This window comes from Numenius arquata, chromosome 18, assembly GCF_964106895.1.
Source record: "Numenius arquata chromosome 18, bNumArq3.hap1.1, whole genome shotgun sequence".
NCBI classification, from domain to species: domain Eukaryota; kingdom Metazoa; phylum Chordata; class Aves; order Charadriiformes; family Scolopacidae; genus Numenius; species Numenius arquata.
In genome coordinates, this window is record NC_133593.1 from 916018 (window position 1) to 933401 (window position 17384).

The window sequence follows — 17384 nt, forward strand, 5'->3', positions numbered from 1 at the left end:
ACTACAGTTCCTCTAGGGTCCAGCACTTATTAGGAAATACTCTGTTCTGTCAACATTAAATAATATTTTACAATGAAATATCTTTCTGGGTAAGTCACGCAAGCCAGAACCCTGAATTTCAACCTGAAGAAATGAGAACCTGACCCTTTCAGCTCAGTTATACAGTCATATCTAAAATCATGCTGAATCCCCTCACTTTGCCAACAGCCACCTTGGCACCCCCTGGTACCTGGGGTGCTCCCCAGAACAGGGCAGCCAGACTCTGCAGCCCGTCTCCTGCCCGGGAGCAGCGGTACCCGTGCACACACCGCTCGTGGCCAGCAGTGAACTCGGCATCAGCCCCAGCCAGAGGCGATGGCACTGCCCCCCTCCTCACCCATTCACCTGGTCCCTGTTGGGGGCTGGAGACCATGGGGGGTTCAGTAGCCCCTCCTGTCAGCGGCTCGCTCCGAGACCGAGCTGCTAGCCCAGGAGAGCACAAAGGGATGGTGGGTGTTGCGTGCCGGTGCAGCGGGCAGGGAGTAGAGATGCCCTTCCTCTCCCGTCACCACTTTGCAGCTTGCAAAGAAATCCCAGTGAGTAGCCGGAACTGGAACAGGGCAGCCCGAGCCCTCCGCCGGCCTGGGTGCCCTTGAGCTCCTCCTCGCCTGCAGCAAAGGCTGGGCGGGCGGCTGAGCATCCCCTCCCAACACAGCCCCGTCTGGGGGCATCAGCAGGGCAGGGGGCTCAGGAACCCGCTCTTTTCATAAGCCACCCATCTCCTGATGCCCTCAGAGCCCATTTGGCCAGGAGTCATTTTTAGGGGGGGGGGGGAGGGGGCCTTTCTGCAGAAAGGGGCATCAGATCTGCCTCTGAGCAAGGAAACTCCTTTCCCCGAAGGTATAGAAGATGCAGAGCTCAGGACTCCCCCCCACAGCACCATCCTGGCAGCATCAGCACAGGAGGGGGCCTTGCACCCCCGTGCCTTGCAGGCCGTAGCCATGGCGGGAGCACAGGGCTCCCCTGGGGCTGCCTGCTCTCTCACGGTAATTTTCCAGCTCCAAGCAAGGACTGGCCGGAGCCTGCGTGGCACAGAACGGCACGGAACGCTTCCTGGGGCCTTCCGGCCGACTCAGCCCACCGTGCCCTTGGGCCCAGGCAGGGCGGCAGCACAGCACCGGTGGGGACCACAGCATCCTGCGGCAGCACGTGGGAGGCAGAGGAGATCCCCCGTGGCAGGGGGGCCGCGCGCCAGACCGGGCAGATCCAGGGCAGGAGGATCCGAACGCAGCCCCCGCCTCAAGGACAGGCCTGATCTGGGGCAGCCGACTCAGCACAGGAGCTGGAGGGAGAAGCTGGCTTACATGGAGGAGAGGAGAGAGGGGGGGAAAAAAGCAGGACTTACAAAGCAGTTGAGCATGGAGCAGGAGACGCGGCCTGGCAGACTCATGTTCATTTCCCCAGGCGGCAGCAGGGCCGGGCAGGCGCAAGCAGCATCTCCTTCCTCCGTCCCTGTGCTGCTGCCGGCAGCGGCTCCGAGACCCTGGCGCGGGGACTGCGGCAGCCTCCCCGCTCCGCCGCGAAGGGCAGGAGCATCCCTGCCACCGGCGGCCCCAGCAGGTGCCCGCCACCACCACCGCCGGCTGCCGCTGACAATGGAGGGAGGGCGGGCGGAGGACGGCCAGACTCCACCTACCTCCCCAGGCCGCCGAGCAGGGCTCTGCCATCTGAGTGTCTCCCTGACAGGCGAGACAGAAAATGGAGAGAGCGATGGAGGGATCGGCCCTCCCCACAGGCAGGGCCGGCATCCTGCCCATGGGCGGACACCAGCCACGCAGCCCCTTCCTCACCCAGTGGCCGAGCGGAGTGGCTTCTCGGGAGACACAATCGTGGCCGCCACGCTCCGAGTCACCGGCACCTGCCTTGTGCCGCACCGATGGCGTGTGCAGGACCACCGGGAACAATAGCGGCAAGAAGGCTTCGTGCCCCGGCACCGAGCCCTCCACCCCGGCCGATGCTTCCCCATGCCCGGCTGGGATCCGCCTCCGCCAGCCCCAGGTCCTCTCTGCCTGGCCAGGGAGGGGAGGACAAAGGGACTGCCCCGATGCTTTCTCGCTGCTGAACACTCCCCAGCCTTTAAGTCCTCCTTCCCAGGAGCTGCCGTGGGTGTGGGGAGTAGCTGGGTGCCTCCGTCTCCCACCAGCACCCGGAGCTTGGCCCCGCTCCCCTCACTGACCCCCGGAGGGTTGGTTCCCGTGGGAGGTTTCAGCCACTCTGGTTTAGCAGAATACCCAGCTCTCTGCCCCCAGAAGCTGATCTTTACTACCTGTTCTTCGTCAAGCCCATGAGCAACCAGCAAGCTGCCCAGGTCACAGCCCGTTCCAGAAGCCTCCTGGGCAATGCCATCTCCATTTTCATCACCAGCTGCCACTTGGCCCCTCTGCCTCCCACCACTGAGCCAGAGTAAGAATCTTTCTTAAAATGCAAAATTAAACTTTGGCCCTTCATTAATCCTCCAAGGCCCAGATCCAACTATTGTGCCCAAATTGTACCAGCTTTTTTTGCTCCTGGACCATCAAACCAGCACACAGCCTGCAGCCATTAAGCTCCTTTTAGATGCGGTTGCCCCAAAGCCACCACAGACAGCTCTACCCAGCGATACCAACAGCATCTCAAAAGGTTTTCCTCAAGTCAGAGAAAACATCGGGACATTTCTCCACAAAATCCTTAAGGGTTAGATTATTCTGAGCTGTTTCGACCAAGAGACAGCTTTGCAGCACCCAGATCTGCTCCCCGCTGTGCCCCGGCAAGAAGCCCATCAGGGAACTCCCTGGCTGAGAAGCCAAACACAGAGACCACCCCACAGCCCGCGGTCACACAAGCTTCACCAGTCAGGACAAAAGCCCTAGAAGAAAATGCAACCACACCAGGAGGTCGGCCCTGAAATCCCATCACCAGCTCGGCTCCGTCCCGCTCCACCTCCAAGGTGCAGGGTGGGCCAACGTCAGGCTCTGCCCAGCCTCGGGACACCCAGCCCCAGCTGGCACCCACAAACCAAACACGTTTGTATCACAAAGTCAACACGAGGAAGACAGCGGGTTATGGACAACGCTACAGATTTGTCTTGGCCAAACCGGAGTGGCAGGAGAGGTGCCCCGCTCCCCACAGGTTCTCCTCTGGGAGAACGCCAGGGGTCTGCTGAGAAACTAGAGCAGCAGAAGGTAGAAGGAACTTTTTATACTGGAAAAAAAGCTTAGCTATGTTAGACCAAGAAAACCAAGACTAAAGAACTGTTAGACCAATATTTTTCTTTTTTTCCTGACATTCATCAGGAGAAAAGCAACACAGCACATCTGTGGGTAACGGCTGAAGCACAGAAGTCTCTTCAGCACGTCACTACTTAACACGTTAAGTGCATACAACACGTGGTCAGTGTTTATAACACACAAAACCACAGACAAGGCAGGTGAGAGCTCTGCTCCGACCCACGGTGAGATTCCTAGGACCCGTGCTCAGTCCAGGGCCTGGCACGGGAACCGTTTCAGGTCGAGTTGCAGAAGGACCTTTGTAACCCTAAGCTGCAGCTGCGCAGAGTTAAAAGGTGGCTCAACAGATGATTACTTTGAATCTCCAACCTAAGCTGACCTGAACATCCACAAATAGATCTTCTCCCGCTTTCGCTGAAATATTTTTGCACTTTTAGCTTTAGAAAAAGGCTCACACACGGCTTAGAAACTTCTGTCCAGGAGCTGAGCCTGGGGCAGAGCAGAAGTAGACCTTGCCCTGAAGTTCAGCACCATCTCAGATGCTCAAGGAGTTTCAGGAAGAACCAGATCAAAACGCCACCGCTCTCACCTCTTCCTCCAACTGTTAGCAATACCTGCTCTCCTTTCCATGCAATCAGCCAGAGGAAGCCGGGAGGGGTGGCAGTGAGCCCACCCGGTACCAGGCAGCCTGGGTGGCTGGGAGCAGGCACAGCGAGCGCTGGCAGGCTGGTTTAGCTGGCTTAGCTGCAGGGATGTCCTAAATGCCACCTCAGATGCCTCCCCGCCTGAACAGCTGGTACTCGCTCCATTAGCACTAACCACCACCAGCCTGAGCAAGGAAGACAAGGTTATTTTCACATAACCAGGCTCCTCCGAGTGTCACACACACACACGTTCACGAAGGGGGAGAGAGAAACCTCCCTCGTTTTTTCACAATCACAACAATCCTAAAGGTCTCATGTACTTTGAGGAAGAGAGGAGGCGAACAGAATATGGGCAGCATGTTCCTCAGGCCAGTTGGCAGTAATTAACCCTTTTTCCTCCCACTAGCAATGCACGCTGTTTGTGCTGCAATGGCTCTCTCCTGTGCTGCTGCTTCTCCTGCCTCTCCACACCTCTGTTGCCACCCTGCACAGCTTCCAACCTCTCTGCAAGGTCCTAAAAGGGCTTTGGAGGCTCTAAGACAGCATGGAGCTCGGCAACGACAGGGCTGGCGCTCAAGGGGCCATCCTGCACCCACCGAGGGAAATTATATTCCCTATGGAGATGTGCCTGCATGTGCTGGGAACCCAGCACAGAGGTGAGCTACCATCTGGTCCCACACGCCCAGGGAACCCACCCCCAGGGAACTGGGAGCACAGGACAAGCCACTGAGATGCTGCAATCTCTCTCGGGGCCTGGAGCCAGTCCACACCCTGAACAGCATCTTTATAACCAAGGGTGAGCCCGGGTTTCTGCAGGACACGGAGAGGGTGGTTCAAAGCGCAGCTAATGCCCACCCCTCCTGAAATACAGGCACGTCTTGCACTCACAGAGAGGTGGAAGCAAGAAGCCAAAGGGTGAGACAACTGGTCCTGTCCTCTGCAGGGAGGTGCCACTGCCCAGGACAACGGACTTGGACTTCTGAGTACAGGTGTACCCTTTCCAACCCTGACACATTGTTATCCTCCATTTCTGTTTGGCACCACAAATAAAATTGCTGTAAATACTCTTTTACTAGGCAGAGGGCACCACTTCCATCCTTTCTCTGTATTAGCATAGAATTATTGAAAGGGACCTCCAAGATCACAGAGTCCAACCATCAACCTAGTACTGCCAAACCCACCACTAACCCATGTCCCTCAGCACAATGTCTGCCCGGCTTTTAAATGCCTCCAGGGATGGCGACTCCACCACTGCCCTGGGCAGCCTGGTCCAAGGCTTGACAACCCTTTCAGTGGTGAAATTTTTCCCAGTATCCATCCTAAACCTCCCCTGGCACCACTTGAGGCTGTTTCCTCTTTTCCCATCGCCTGTTCCTTGGGAGAAGAGACCGATCCCCCCTGGCTACACCCTCCTTTCAGGGAGCTGTAGAGAGCGAGAAGGGTCTCCCCTCAGCCTCCTTTTCTGCAGGCTGAACACCCCCAGCTCCCTCAGCCGCTCCTCACAAGACTAGTTTCAGGTCCCTCTACAAAAATAGTCCATTTCCTCAAAGCCTAAAGAGCTCCTTGGGTGAACTGAAAGGTTGCTGAGCCACTGAGGTGGCCTCCCAGAAATAAACCCCTAGATTTATGCGAAGTTACTATTTTATAACCCATAAATCAGGACTGGGACGGTGAGTGCCATCTTTTCATCTTTACAGGATGACAGAAGAGCTTACAGATCTGTAATACCGCATTTAGTATCTGGTCAGAAAGGTGCCCAGAGGTGAGCATGTAACAGAAATATGAAGCAAGAAGCCTTTGAGAAGAGGTACAAAAGGACAGAAGTTCAGGGCTATCAACTCTGTATGCCAGCAAGAGGGGACGAGAGATGGCTGACCTGCAAAACCCTCCTTAGATCAGCAGTCATGGTCCCCTCCAAAGGGTACAAGCCATCGTGGAAATCCAGTTGTCGGTGGTCCCGGCATCCCCAGCAGTAAGAGGAGGGAATGCTGCTGTGCGGTAAGAGCTGAGCCCTGAGCTGCAGCAGAGCAGCTGCACTAACTTAGCCCAGGGTAGCTTTAACTCATCTATTAAGGTGCTGGGTGCTCATTAGGATTTCCATGAGCCAGGGTTAAGGATTAAACCACCACTACTGCTGTCTTCAAGGTCATTTCCATCAGCAGTTAGTCCTTGGGGAAGAAATGAGGAGTCTTACAACCAAAGCAAAGAAAGCTCTTGACCGACACTAGCCCAAGGGCTCATAGCGGCAGAAAGGAGAGAGCAGCCGGTGATCCACGTTTGGGGCGCTGCTGAGAAAGGGAGAAGCTCTTGGGCAGGCCCTTGCTGAGCAGAGGACATCGGTGCTGTGCCCTCTGACTGCCGAGGCCACGGGTAATTAACTCAGCACTCAGCATGCCTGCAGGGAGCAGGGTTTCCAGCCAGCCCTCCAAGCAGCCCCTGAAGAAGGCCAGCCCTGAAGCACCCATGGGTTAGCAAACCATGGAGCACCCATTGGCCACCACCGGACCTCTATCCCTCCCGGCACACCGGCGTTTCACGCCGAACTCGCAGCTCTCCAGAGAGGTCACAAAAGGACTCGAAGGAGGTTGTCAAGAGTTTCCACCAGCTCTGCCTCCAGCTGCTGACAGGAGCTCCGGGAGGCAGGTGGAGGCAAGTGCCTATTTATACAACTCACAATTTGAAGTGGCTTTCTCTCCCTTGCCATGGGGGTCAAAAAGCCTAAACTTCCCAAAACAGTAGGTGAGGGGTGTGGGGCTTTTGTTGGTTGGTTAGAGGGTTTTTATCCTCCCAAAAGGAAAAAATAATTCTAAAGAAATTGAAGGAACATTTTGATAAAATATGAAAAACCTTTTCAGAAGGTCCTTTGAAACTGTAGTCATCTTCAGGTATTCATAAGGAGCAGAAGACGCTTTTGTCTAGAAGAAACCAAACCATCTGTGGTTACAACTAAGGGGAGGCCAGGGCCAGGTCAGGATAAGTGTCCCTACACAGGAAAGAAGCACAGTGAAAAGCAAAAGCTTCCATGGTTTACTAAGTCCAAAGTTCCAGCCTACGCACCCCAAGAATATCGGTCCAGAGATGGGTGACAAGGATTACAGACGGCTTCTCTACAGGGGAGAATTTCAGACTAGAGCTCATCAGATGTCCAATGGGAATGTGAGAGATCTACAGAATCCTGAAGGGCATGGAGATGCTCACAGGCAGCGCCACACCTCACCAGTACTCCCAATACAAGAACTGGGGTCCATCAATCGAAACAATGTGGGGCAGATTGAAACATAAAGCAGGAGGGGCTGCCCCCCACAGCCCGGTAGTGCAGCTCTTTGCCGCAACGTGTCACAGCTGCTGATCTTTACCTGGCTTCGGAAAGCAGCCATGCGAATTCATGGAAGAAAAGTCTACCAAGGGCTCATAAAACACCGATAAATTGTTTCTGGGTTACCAAATTGCTGAGCTGCAGATCCTCACAGGTGGGGGCGTATACCAGAGAGATGTCCCCCCAGGCTCTCCCTGCAGCATCCCCTGGTGGCCTCTGTCAATGGGGCTTTCAGTGGACCAGCCTGGCCTTTTCCGTGTTACCTGGAGAGACTTTTGATGGATTTTCCATGTGTTCACTGACTTTTTTTTTTCCCCATTCATACCTGGATACATCTGCATCAGTCTCAGCTCAGTCTCATACAGAGAAGTTGTTGAGTTTTTCACACTTCCAGTGTGACACCAGGGTAATTCCAACTTGAAGTGTAAGACCCTTCACCAGGTCACAACAAGGCCTTCATCTCTCCCCCACCAGAGCCCACTCCTCAACCTGAGGCGTAGCAAGAAGCTCTTCCAACAAAAATCACGAGATGTTGAAGTCAAACCAGAGAGGACGGGGACTACACCAAAAACGCTGCGTGCACGACTGCCAGAGCTGATAGTTCAATTAATGCAGAGAGCACGTTTCTGTTTCTATTCCAGTTGCTCGTAGATCACATGGGGACAATCCCACAGGAGACGTCACTATTTCCTCAAGCAGTCTGCCAGATTATTTTTTTTTATTTTTTTTTAACGTTTTTAACCTAATTTTTCATGTCCTCCATTTGAATTTCCAGCCCTTTGACTGTTTCTGCGGCTCTTCCCTGTGCTCCTTCCAGCACAACAATACGCTTCTGGCAGTGGTGAGCCCGACGCTGACGATGACACCGTGTTACTGCAGCAACACCCGGCTCCTGCCCACCCACAGCCCCATCTGCAGAGCTCCCTGTCACCTTCTAACCCCGATTCAAACTACGCCCCAACGATGCTTTCAGCGGATCTTCCAACATTCCTGCTCTCCAGCTTTCTTCCTCCCATCAGATCATGCAGATGTTGGGTTATTTCTTCCTGGAGGCATTAGAGGCACTTCACCCGAGTTTATCGGCAATCTGGCTGCTTTGGCCGTGTTTCAGTCTTTCCAGATTCTTTTACACCATATTTTTCTGTGAGTAATTATTGTGAAATTTCTGCTACTTTGGTGGCACCAGAGCACGTTATTAACATGATCTTAAATCTTGAGAGGTGACAGAGGAACAGAATGAGAAACCCCAGCATTAACTTTTAAAGCTAAAATAAATCAGCAAAGCACAAAACCTGGATGACTATGTCAGTAGTCCAAAGAGGGAAAAGGGGATTCCAGTCTTATTTACTTTCTTCCCCCCAGTATGTTCCAGTAACAAGTTTAGGGGTAAACCTACCCTACCAACAGCATCTTGGCCACAGTAATAGAAGTCCTCTGCATGATATTATTATATATAATACACAATAATATAGCGCTCTTCTTTCCCTTTCTTGTATTTAGTCTCATAGACTTAGCAGCTGTACAAAAATCTGGACACAAAGACAGAACAAAACCACCCGCAGAGGACAGGGGCAGACTAGAACAGATACTCACCATCCTCAGACACCCTCCAAAATCTCTTGGTTCAATCACAGCTCGATCTCTTCTTGTTCTTCCACTAGTTTCACCTGCAGCAAAAAAGAGACAACCCAGAGCAGAAGTTTAGGTCAACAGGAATGATACTTCAGCATGAACATAAAGGGGGAAAAACTCAGTAGCCCACGAGGCCAGCACCCTGTTCCTATCGCTGCCAACCTGTTTCGTGCCCTTTCAGGAGCTGCTGGAAATCAGACCCAGCACCACAGGGGAGATACCAAATCCCTTTGGTCAGGCACCACATGCAGGGCTTGTTAGCCACCAGCACACATGGGCCAGTACCCCAGAGGTGCAAAACACAGCCCGGGGCAGCGGGAGGGCACTGAAGGAGGACAGACTCGATCATTACGGTTCAAGGACCTGGGGAGGATCCTTCCTCATATGAAACTCCAGTGCTTGGAGAAGATCGCTGTGGTTTTGGGAGGAAATCATCTCTAAAAATCAACTCTTGTCCTGCCTAGGAGGTACGGCAGGATGCAAGAGCTCAAAGTGCCACGCAAAAACCAGCAGCCCCTTCTGCCAAATTTGTCCCAGCTAGCAGGGGACAGGTGCCCCACAGGAGGGGACAGGTGCCCCACAGGAGGGGACAGGTGCCCCACAGGAGGGGACAGCCAGGCAAGGCTTGAGCACGGTCCTGCTCTGAGAAGGTCCTTTCCAACAGCACTGGATGGTCCCAAGGTGATCCTGGGATTTCCAGGGAGGAAGAGATGCTTCCTCAAGGATTTCAGATGTCTCCGATATGGGCTGATTTGATCACCAACATCTCTCTCCTCTGTCCGAGTTCTGCCCTCTGCTCTGCTCTTCCAGCCCCACGCAGGGGATGGAAGTACACACAATTAAGCATTGCCATCAGAAACAGGTTGGCAGCTGCTCTGTGCCTTCCCGCTCCCGGTGCCGCTCACCCGACTGCCCGGCCCCCTCACTGCAACATGGAAATCTGCACGCGTGTCCCAACCATTTTTAAAAATAACAATGTTTTAAGTGGGGATGTTCAGTATTTAAGTGTAGCCTGAAGATCTCTGAGAGTTCATCAACCAAACCTGATTTCTGCCAGCCACCAGCAGCCTGTAGCACGCCAAAGCTCCAGGAACGCTCAAGCTCTTTGGTAAGTTTTGCCACCATTTATTTTTACCCTTTTTCCTCCTTAGATGAAATACAAATGTCAACAAATGTGGAACTGGAGATTGTCTAAACATCTCCCACAACATACCTCACCTGAGAATCACCCCTCCTTCCGCCACTGGGGAATGGGGTTGGCACGAGAAGAGTTTTGGAAAAGCTACTCAAGGCTTTTCTTCCACTCAGGGACTTCTCTCCCAGCCCAGAATACTTAATTTGTTTATAAAAATTCGTTAATAATGCGTTTGACACCCACGCGTCAGAAGGCCAAGCGGGATGCCAGCACTAAGGAGTAATTTTCGAGACGTAACCTTCACCGTGAGCCAGCAGCACACGCGTCCCCCAGCTCCTCCAGCCCCTCACGGGCGGGAGCCCGGCCGCACACCCAGCCAGCGACAATTGCCCTTGGACTTCCAGCTAATTTCTCCTGTCCTGCCACGCACTCAATGAGAAAGGACAGGAGAAAGGAATGGGAGTTCAGAAAGGATTCAAACCTGTGCACTATATTACCTGACATTGAAAAGCTGATCACCAAGTTCCAGGAAAAAAAGTAAAACCCCACAATGGGAATTAACTTTTTTGCTAGAAAAACAGAAAAAGTCAAATACTGTGATATCTCCCTTCAAACCCAGATCCAGCCTGGCTCTTTTCAACTATAAAAGCCTTTTTCCCCACTATTTAGGAAAATGATCAGGCTTAGCAGACTTCATATATATAAAAAAAATAATCTAGTAGCAGCTTACCACGCCACTGGAAAGAGCCACTGCCAACTGGTGACGTACAAATTAAGTGAAAAGCACAATTAGCATGGGAAGTAAAATATTAAGTCTGCTTTGTTCACTAGTCTGAAGATACCTGAATTATTGATAACACCAAATGACACACGAGTACTTTTCCTGCAGTACACTCTGTACCAATTTATTGAATCATTGCTAATGGCTACTTCAGTTTCTTACTTCCTTCCTTGTAGGAGAAGTTGGTAATCGCTAGAAACTGCGACTCTCTTTGGCTACGTCATGTTTGAGGATGTTCCTCCTCGCTCCCACCCCCGGCTGCTCTGCTCTCCGAAGCCACTTGCCCAGGGGAAGGCGGGCCAGGGAGGCTGGGGCTCCGCAGTGCCTTAGCTCAGCCGGCAGGAATGTTCCTCTGCCCCAGGCCTTCCTCCTCCTCCTCCCCCAGGCAGCCATGAAGCAGCTCCTGAGGATTTATGGGGTGAAGGAAGCCAGAAGATACCACAAAAACCCCAAGTGCTGCTTGTCCCACCAAGGACCTCCAGCACTACCCGAATATAAACATCTGTGGGCGGCTTTGCCTGTGCACTGGTGCAGCTCCACAGGCTCATTCCAAAGGCATCCCCTGCTCCAGGGCTGGCCGTGGTCCTTCTCCTGCTGCTGTGTTCAACCAGCTCCCGGCTCTGCCGCCGTGGCCCCAGCTCTGGGGAAGGAGGATGGAGCTGCCCCGTGTCACCTCTCCGGGCTGGCATCTGCCACCTCTCCTGCGGGAGCCACGCGTGTGGCCTTGCGGCTGCTCAAGGGGCAGTTTCCCGTGCAGGAGGTTGGATTCCCCCAAAATCCAGGTCAGACGCTTCCCTAAAATCTCGATCACAGGGGCTGGGCTGGAACTTGCCACCAGCTGTGCCCAGCTGAGGCGGAGGCTGATGCTACTGAATTAAACGAAGAGGGGACCGGAGAGAGAAAGGATGACACTGGAGAGAAGATAAGAGTGTGATGCCCTTTCCCACTCGGATGGAAAGCAGAGACCAGAGTCCCGGCTGCTCTGCTGCCACGCAGTCACGGGCAGAGCACGGAGCTTGTGCCCTATGGCTGGGGGCCAGCAAAGCTGGCAGCCCACTGCCCTCCCCACTGCTCGGCTGGCGCGGGACAGTGCTACCGGTGCCGGTCCTGCCGACAAGGCCAGAGGGGTGACACCTGACACACCGGGGCTGGGGGAAGCAGAGAAAAGAACTCGCTTCACTTGAGCATTTTTATAGCCTGTATCCTACCCTGGAACTATAAATCTCGGAGCCAAACCCTCAGATAATAAGGAAGTGTCAGGGTTGAGAACACTCGTAAAACCCTTGGTTTGCTCTCCCCCAGCCTCTTGCCTGCGTGACTCAGCTCGTTACTGCACACTTCGTTAGGCAACCGCGTTAATTCCTCTAGGGAGCTCTGCCTCTCCCAGGGTGAAACAGAGCAGCGGGGACCGAAGCAGCGTCTCGAAACCCCTGCCCTGCTTCGCTGCAGATGCCGACGGAGACACGGGGACTGCGAGGGAAGAGCCGGGGCAGCAGGACCGAGCCCTGCCCACAGAACTGGACCCGCCATCCCCCTCCGGGACCCTCACCCCCCACCCCAGCCAGACACCCCCAACACCATCTGCAACTCCTCTCCATTTTCTGGACTGCAGCTCCGGACTCAGACACCCAGGCGTGCCTCTCAGCCACCAACCAAGGCAAGGTGCAATACAAACCAGACGTGCGCTGGAAAACTCGACTCTCCAAGCAAAGAATTAGGCTCTCAAAAAAGCAGAAGAAACATTTACTCTCTCTCTGCATCTTGTGGAGGTGCCAGGAAAGCGTATCACTGCTTCATCAGCGTGTATTTACAGGAGCCTCACAGAAAAGCTTGTGAAAAGCTTAATAGCCCTGCCTTCAGCACAGCTTGATTAACGACAGCGAGTGGGGCTTAGGGAACGCTGAATAATAAGAAATGTCACGGCCGGTCCCTGCCACGGCTGCCGTCGGCACGCTGTGGGAAGCGGGGTGCCTCAGGAAGGAGGGAGGATGCTGTTGGGGCGCATGGGGGTATTTCAGATGCGCACATGGAGCTTTGGAAAGGTGGGAAACGCAGCAAGCGCCCGTTACAGCTTCCAGCCTCGTTAGCGCTGCTGGGACACGGCTCTGGGTGCACACCCGGCGAGGTGGGTGGCCTCTCTGGCAGCTCCCTGCTACCAGGCTCGGTTTTAATTGCTTATAAAACTTCGTCAATTGTTTGCAGTCGGAGCGAAGCTCTCTGTGCTCAGTGCCTGCCCCAGGCAGTGATTTTGTTTTAATTTCAGCTAAAATAGTAGAGTTAGTCCTGATGGGGAAAAACAAGTCCTAATATTAAACAGGAGATGTTAGAAGAAACAACCAGGAACCCCATTAGCCTTATTTTGATCCCAAATGAAACAGAACAGCCATCTCAAGCCTCTCAACTAATTAGAGGCTAAAAATATAATTGTCAGACCACATAGTTACATGCAAAGCAGATTGTACGGGATGGTCTTTGTTATTTTAAGCAAAATTACAGGTCCGGCTCCTTCTAATGAAGGCCGCTACCAGCTGGTCTTCAACGACAAAAAGCTTTTACTGATGAATGACTATTAAAAGAAAAGCTTGGGCTACCAGAGCTTCAGAATGTCGGGGTAATAGCAGATGACGATGACAAGTTGCCAAAGTATTCAGATTGCTCTGCAACGCTCAGTGATCGTAATTTAACTGTGGACAAGCACAACCAGAGGTGAGGTATGAGTTCAGAGACCCAGAACTACCCACGGGACGAAGGGCTGCTGTTTCCCAGGCCCTGTACCTCAGAGGACCCCATGGTCACCTCCATACGAGCTGCCCCAACAAGGAGCAGGCAAAAAGTCTACTGCACTGATATATAAAAGTCGTAAACAGCAGAGGCGGTGAATTGATGGCGTTTCTGTTCCCAGCGCTGCTGGGGCCATGGCTACAACTGCCTCCGGGTGGCCAGGGCTCAGACAGCGAGTTTGAAGCAGAAAGACAAAACCCATCCAGTGATCCAAAGCAAAAACCAAGCTCGTGTATGCAGCTTAAAAAAAAAAAACCAAAACCAAAAACAATAAAGAGAAGCCTTGCTCAATATGTTTAAGTATTTATGCAAAGTATAGGCAGCTCTGGGCAACTCTGCTGACAAGGATATAACTCAATCCAATTACTGGTAGATGAAGTTTCGGAATTGGATAAATTCCATCAAGCTTATGAAAAAAAGCTGGTCTTTTTACTGCTTAGAGTGCTTAAAATGGATCAAATATTATTTTTTGTCCAGGTCTGAATACGTGAATCCCGACAGGCCTGTGAGTAAGCAGAGCTGCCCATGATGCCCTCGGCACACCCCAGCTCTGGCTGCTCTTCCTGAGGAGATCGGTGGCTCGGGATTACAGAGCGTCTCACACACCCAACATCAACCTCCTGCGAGATGTGGGGAGGGGAAGGGGTGTTCCCCCAGGGGAGAGGGGTACCCCAATGCTGCACATGCATTACCCGTCCCAAATACCAGGTGACAGTTGACGGTCTCAGACCAACAAGGACCAGGACATGGGCATCACCTCTCTCAGCCTGTGGCGCAGAACCACGTCCTGCCGAGAGCTGAACCGCCTCGGCTTCTCCGCAGCCACCGTGGCAGCTGGGAGAGGGTAACAGCCTGCAAACCTTCCTGCCTGTCCAATCTAAGAGTCAGTTTGGGATTAAAATGCCCTAAAAGTGTTTTCCTTCCTATTTAAAAACCTCTTTGAAGACTGATTAGGCTCCTCTTGCATTTAAAGCAGGAACATCAAACACGGGATTGCACCCAAGAGATCAGACCGGGACACACAGAGCAGCTCCTTGCAGGATGGCAGAGACACCGGGGAAAGCTACCGCAGCCAGAAACGCTCCTGACCACACAGCACGATCCTACAGGAGAAATTCACCTTTTGGCCCCCAAAACATACCCCGATTTGGCTAGTGTGTTGCTAGTCCACATGCACATTCTCAGTCCAAGGTGACAAAGCTGTGCAGTGAAGATGTCAGAGGCCTTGCTCTGAGCCAGCACCCGGTACCGGTGACAGTCACACGGGTGACATGGGGACAGGTTATCCAGCCCTCTGGACTGACAGCTGGGCATCGAGGAGGAGAGAAACAGGAGCTGCATGTGCCAGCTGCAGAGGAGGGCGGCCGAATGCATGCATGGGTACGATTACAGAGAGCACAGAGCCATGGGAGGATGGAAACCAGAGCCTCACTGGGGAGCAGATCCCCGAGGAAACACTGAAGAAGCAGCAGAGCGAGGGAGGGAACAGGCAGGGCAAGTTCAGGGAAGGGATTTCAGGAGCACAACTGCCAGGGAGTCAAACCCCCCACACGGTGAAAGGGGTGATGATTTTAGGGTTGTTCAGACTGGAGAAGAGAAGGCTCCGGGGAGACCTTAAGCAGCCTTCCAATATCTAAAGGGGGCCTACAGATGAGGTGGGGAGGGACTCTTGATCAGGGAGGGGAGCCATAGGAGGAGGGGGAACAGTTTTAAACTGGAAGAGGGGAGATTTAAAATAGATATTAGGAAGAAATTCTTTACTGTGAGGGTGGTGAGACCCTGGCCCAGGTTGCCCAGAGAAGCTGTGGCTGCCCCATCCCTGGAGGGGTTCAAGGCCAGGTTGGACGGGGCTTGGAGCAACCTGGTCTGGTGGGAGGTGTCCCTGCCCAGGCTAGAACTCAATGATCTTTAAGGTCCCTTCCAACCCCAACCATTCTATGATTCTATGATAATTGGGAGATTTTGCCAAGCTCAAGGGATTTGCACCAGCAGTTCTAGTAGAGCAGGTAAGGCAGGGTGAGGAGGGGAGGGACTTCGGTCTGAATGGGCCACATACCGGGACTTACCATGAAAGTGGAGAAAAGTCAGCCACGGGAGGTGAACAGGAGCAGAGATGAGCTTTGCCTTTAAGAAGGGAGATACTACAGCATGGGGAAAGAGGCAAAGGCAGGTGAGAAATTGAGAACAAGGGGGAAGGAGAATGGTGTAACGGGGAGGAAGAGACAGGATGAGGTCAGAGGGAAAAGGACCAACCAGAGGAGAATGCGTGCCTGGGCAGGGAAAGGAGAAGAGTGAAACGCAGGGAGGAAGGAGGGGACAGTGACACAGTGTTTTGCCTTTTTTCCCTCCGCAGGAAAAAGGAAGGGGAAAGAAAACTGGAGAAGTCAGAGTCGTGTCTGGAGCAGCCACAGGCTTAATGCCCAACAAAGCCAAGCTCGTGTTCAGCAGAGAACAGAGCAGACCACGAGCCTTGAGCCTGGCCCCCAAGCGCTGCAATGGATGAACGGTGTAGAAGTGAGCACTGCCGAGGGTGGGAGAAACAGCGAAAGCAGCAGCCGTGGAAGAAAGGATGTAGGAATGCAGAAGAGGGTGTGGAGAGAGCCGGAGGGAGAAATGGGCAAACAAGACTAGAGCTCGGGGGAGGAAAACACCACCAGAATTCAAAAAATGCCTAACTCAATAGGCTGGGCCAGATAGAGGCATGCAGTGAAGACCTGCCACCCATCTCTGCGCCTCAGGCCCAGGAACAGTTCAGCCTGGGGACTATGGCAAAGCGGGCTAATGATAACTTGTTTTGTGGAAGAGTGAAGAAGGGGAGGGGGAGATCCTTACAGCGCACCAAAGATGCAGGACCACTTCTCCACCACCACTGTCTCCATCCCATCCTTGCTTCTGCCAAGGTGACCCTGCCATGTCCCGCTCAGACAAGAGTCAGGAGTGATGGATACAGAGAAGAGCCAGGAACGAGCTTAGACTACGTGCATGGCCAGACAGACTGATGGACTCCAGCTTGTAGGACACCTACGGCAAGAAGGGTCCAGCAGTGCCACCCAGATGTCATCAACGTGTGCAGGATTATGAGGGAAGGGAACAGAGACCAGCGCTTTGCCAGTCCCCTAACGAGCACTGCTATCCATCACTGCAATGATTTTAAGCATAATTAATTTCAGCAGCAAGCCCGCCTGCCAGCTGACTCCACTCTTCACATTCATGACAGTGAAATCAGAGTTTCAAGGGGAAACCAGTAACTGCTAAGGAAGCCCCACACCCCACAGAGCAAGGTCCGTTGGCGCACATTACTCAAGACCATCTCCTTCCCCTTACCAAGGCTGTGGCAGAGAAATCCCTCGCTCTGCCAGAGAAGCGGCCAAGGGGCTGGGGGCAGCTGGTGGCACCAGGTGGCAGCAGCACGCCAGGGACGCTCCCCTGCCAGGTCAGCCTCTGCCACCTCCTCCATCTTCCGAAGGAGCTGGCAGAGAACAGGCCTGGCGAGGGCTCTGTCCCATGCCACACGCCGTGCCACATGCCCTGCCGTCCCTGCGCCCATTCATCTCCTGTCCCAGACAGCGAGGAGCCAAGACACCAGCAGAGAGCAAGACGGACCCCTCATTCATTTCAGGGGCACACGGAGGAACCACGGACCTAAAGAGCCCCCACGGCTCCTGTGCCATCCCCACCCTCATCCCGAGCCGGCAGAGACAGGATTCGAAGCCAAAGCTCTGGCCTGAACTTCATAACCACTGGACTACGGGAGACAGGAAGCACAGCTTTTTGGCAAGCAGTTCCAAAGCCCCCTGTAACTCCAGCCTGTTGTTCTCCAGTTTTGTTTTCTTTTCTTTAAGAAAGCAGT

At 53.5% G+C, this 17384-nt stretch overlaps 1 protein-coding gene across 1 annotated transcript in view; it reads right to left on the bottom strand.

The window, feature by feature from the left end:
* Nucleotides 1-1737, bottom strand: part of MTMR4 (myotubularin related protein 4) — a 31032-nt gene extending 29295 nt beyond the window's left edge. The window contains exon 1 of the mRNA XM_074160534.1: nucleotides 1385-1737. Within this exon, the coding sequence (XP_074016635.1) occupies nucleotides 1385-1435 (51 nt within the window). The 5' untranslated portion in view covers nucleotides 1436-1737. The remainder of the gene's footprint in view (nucleotides 1-1384) is intronic.
* Between the last annotated feature and the right edge of the window lie 15647 nt (nucleotides 1738-17384).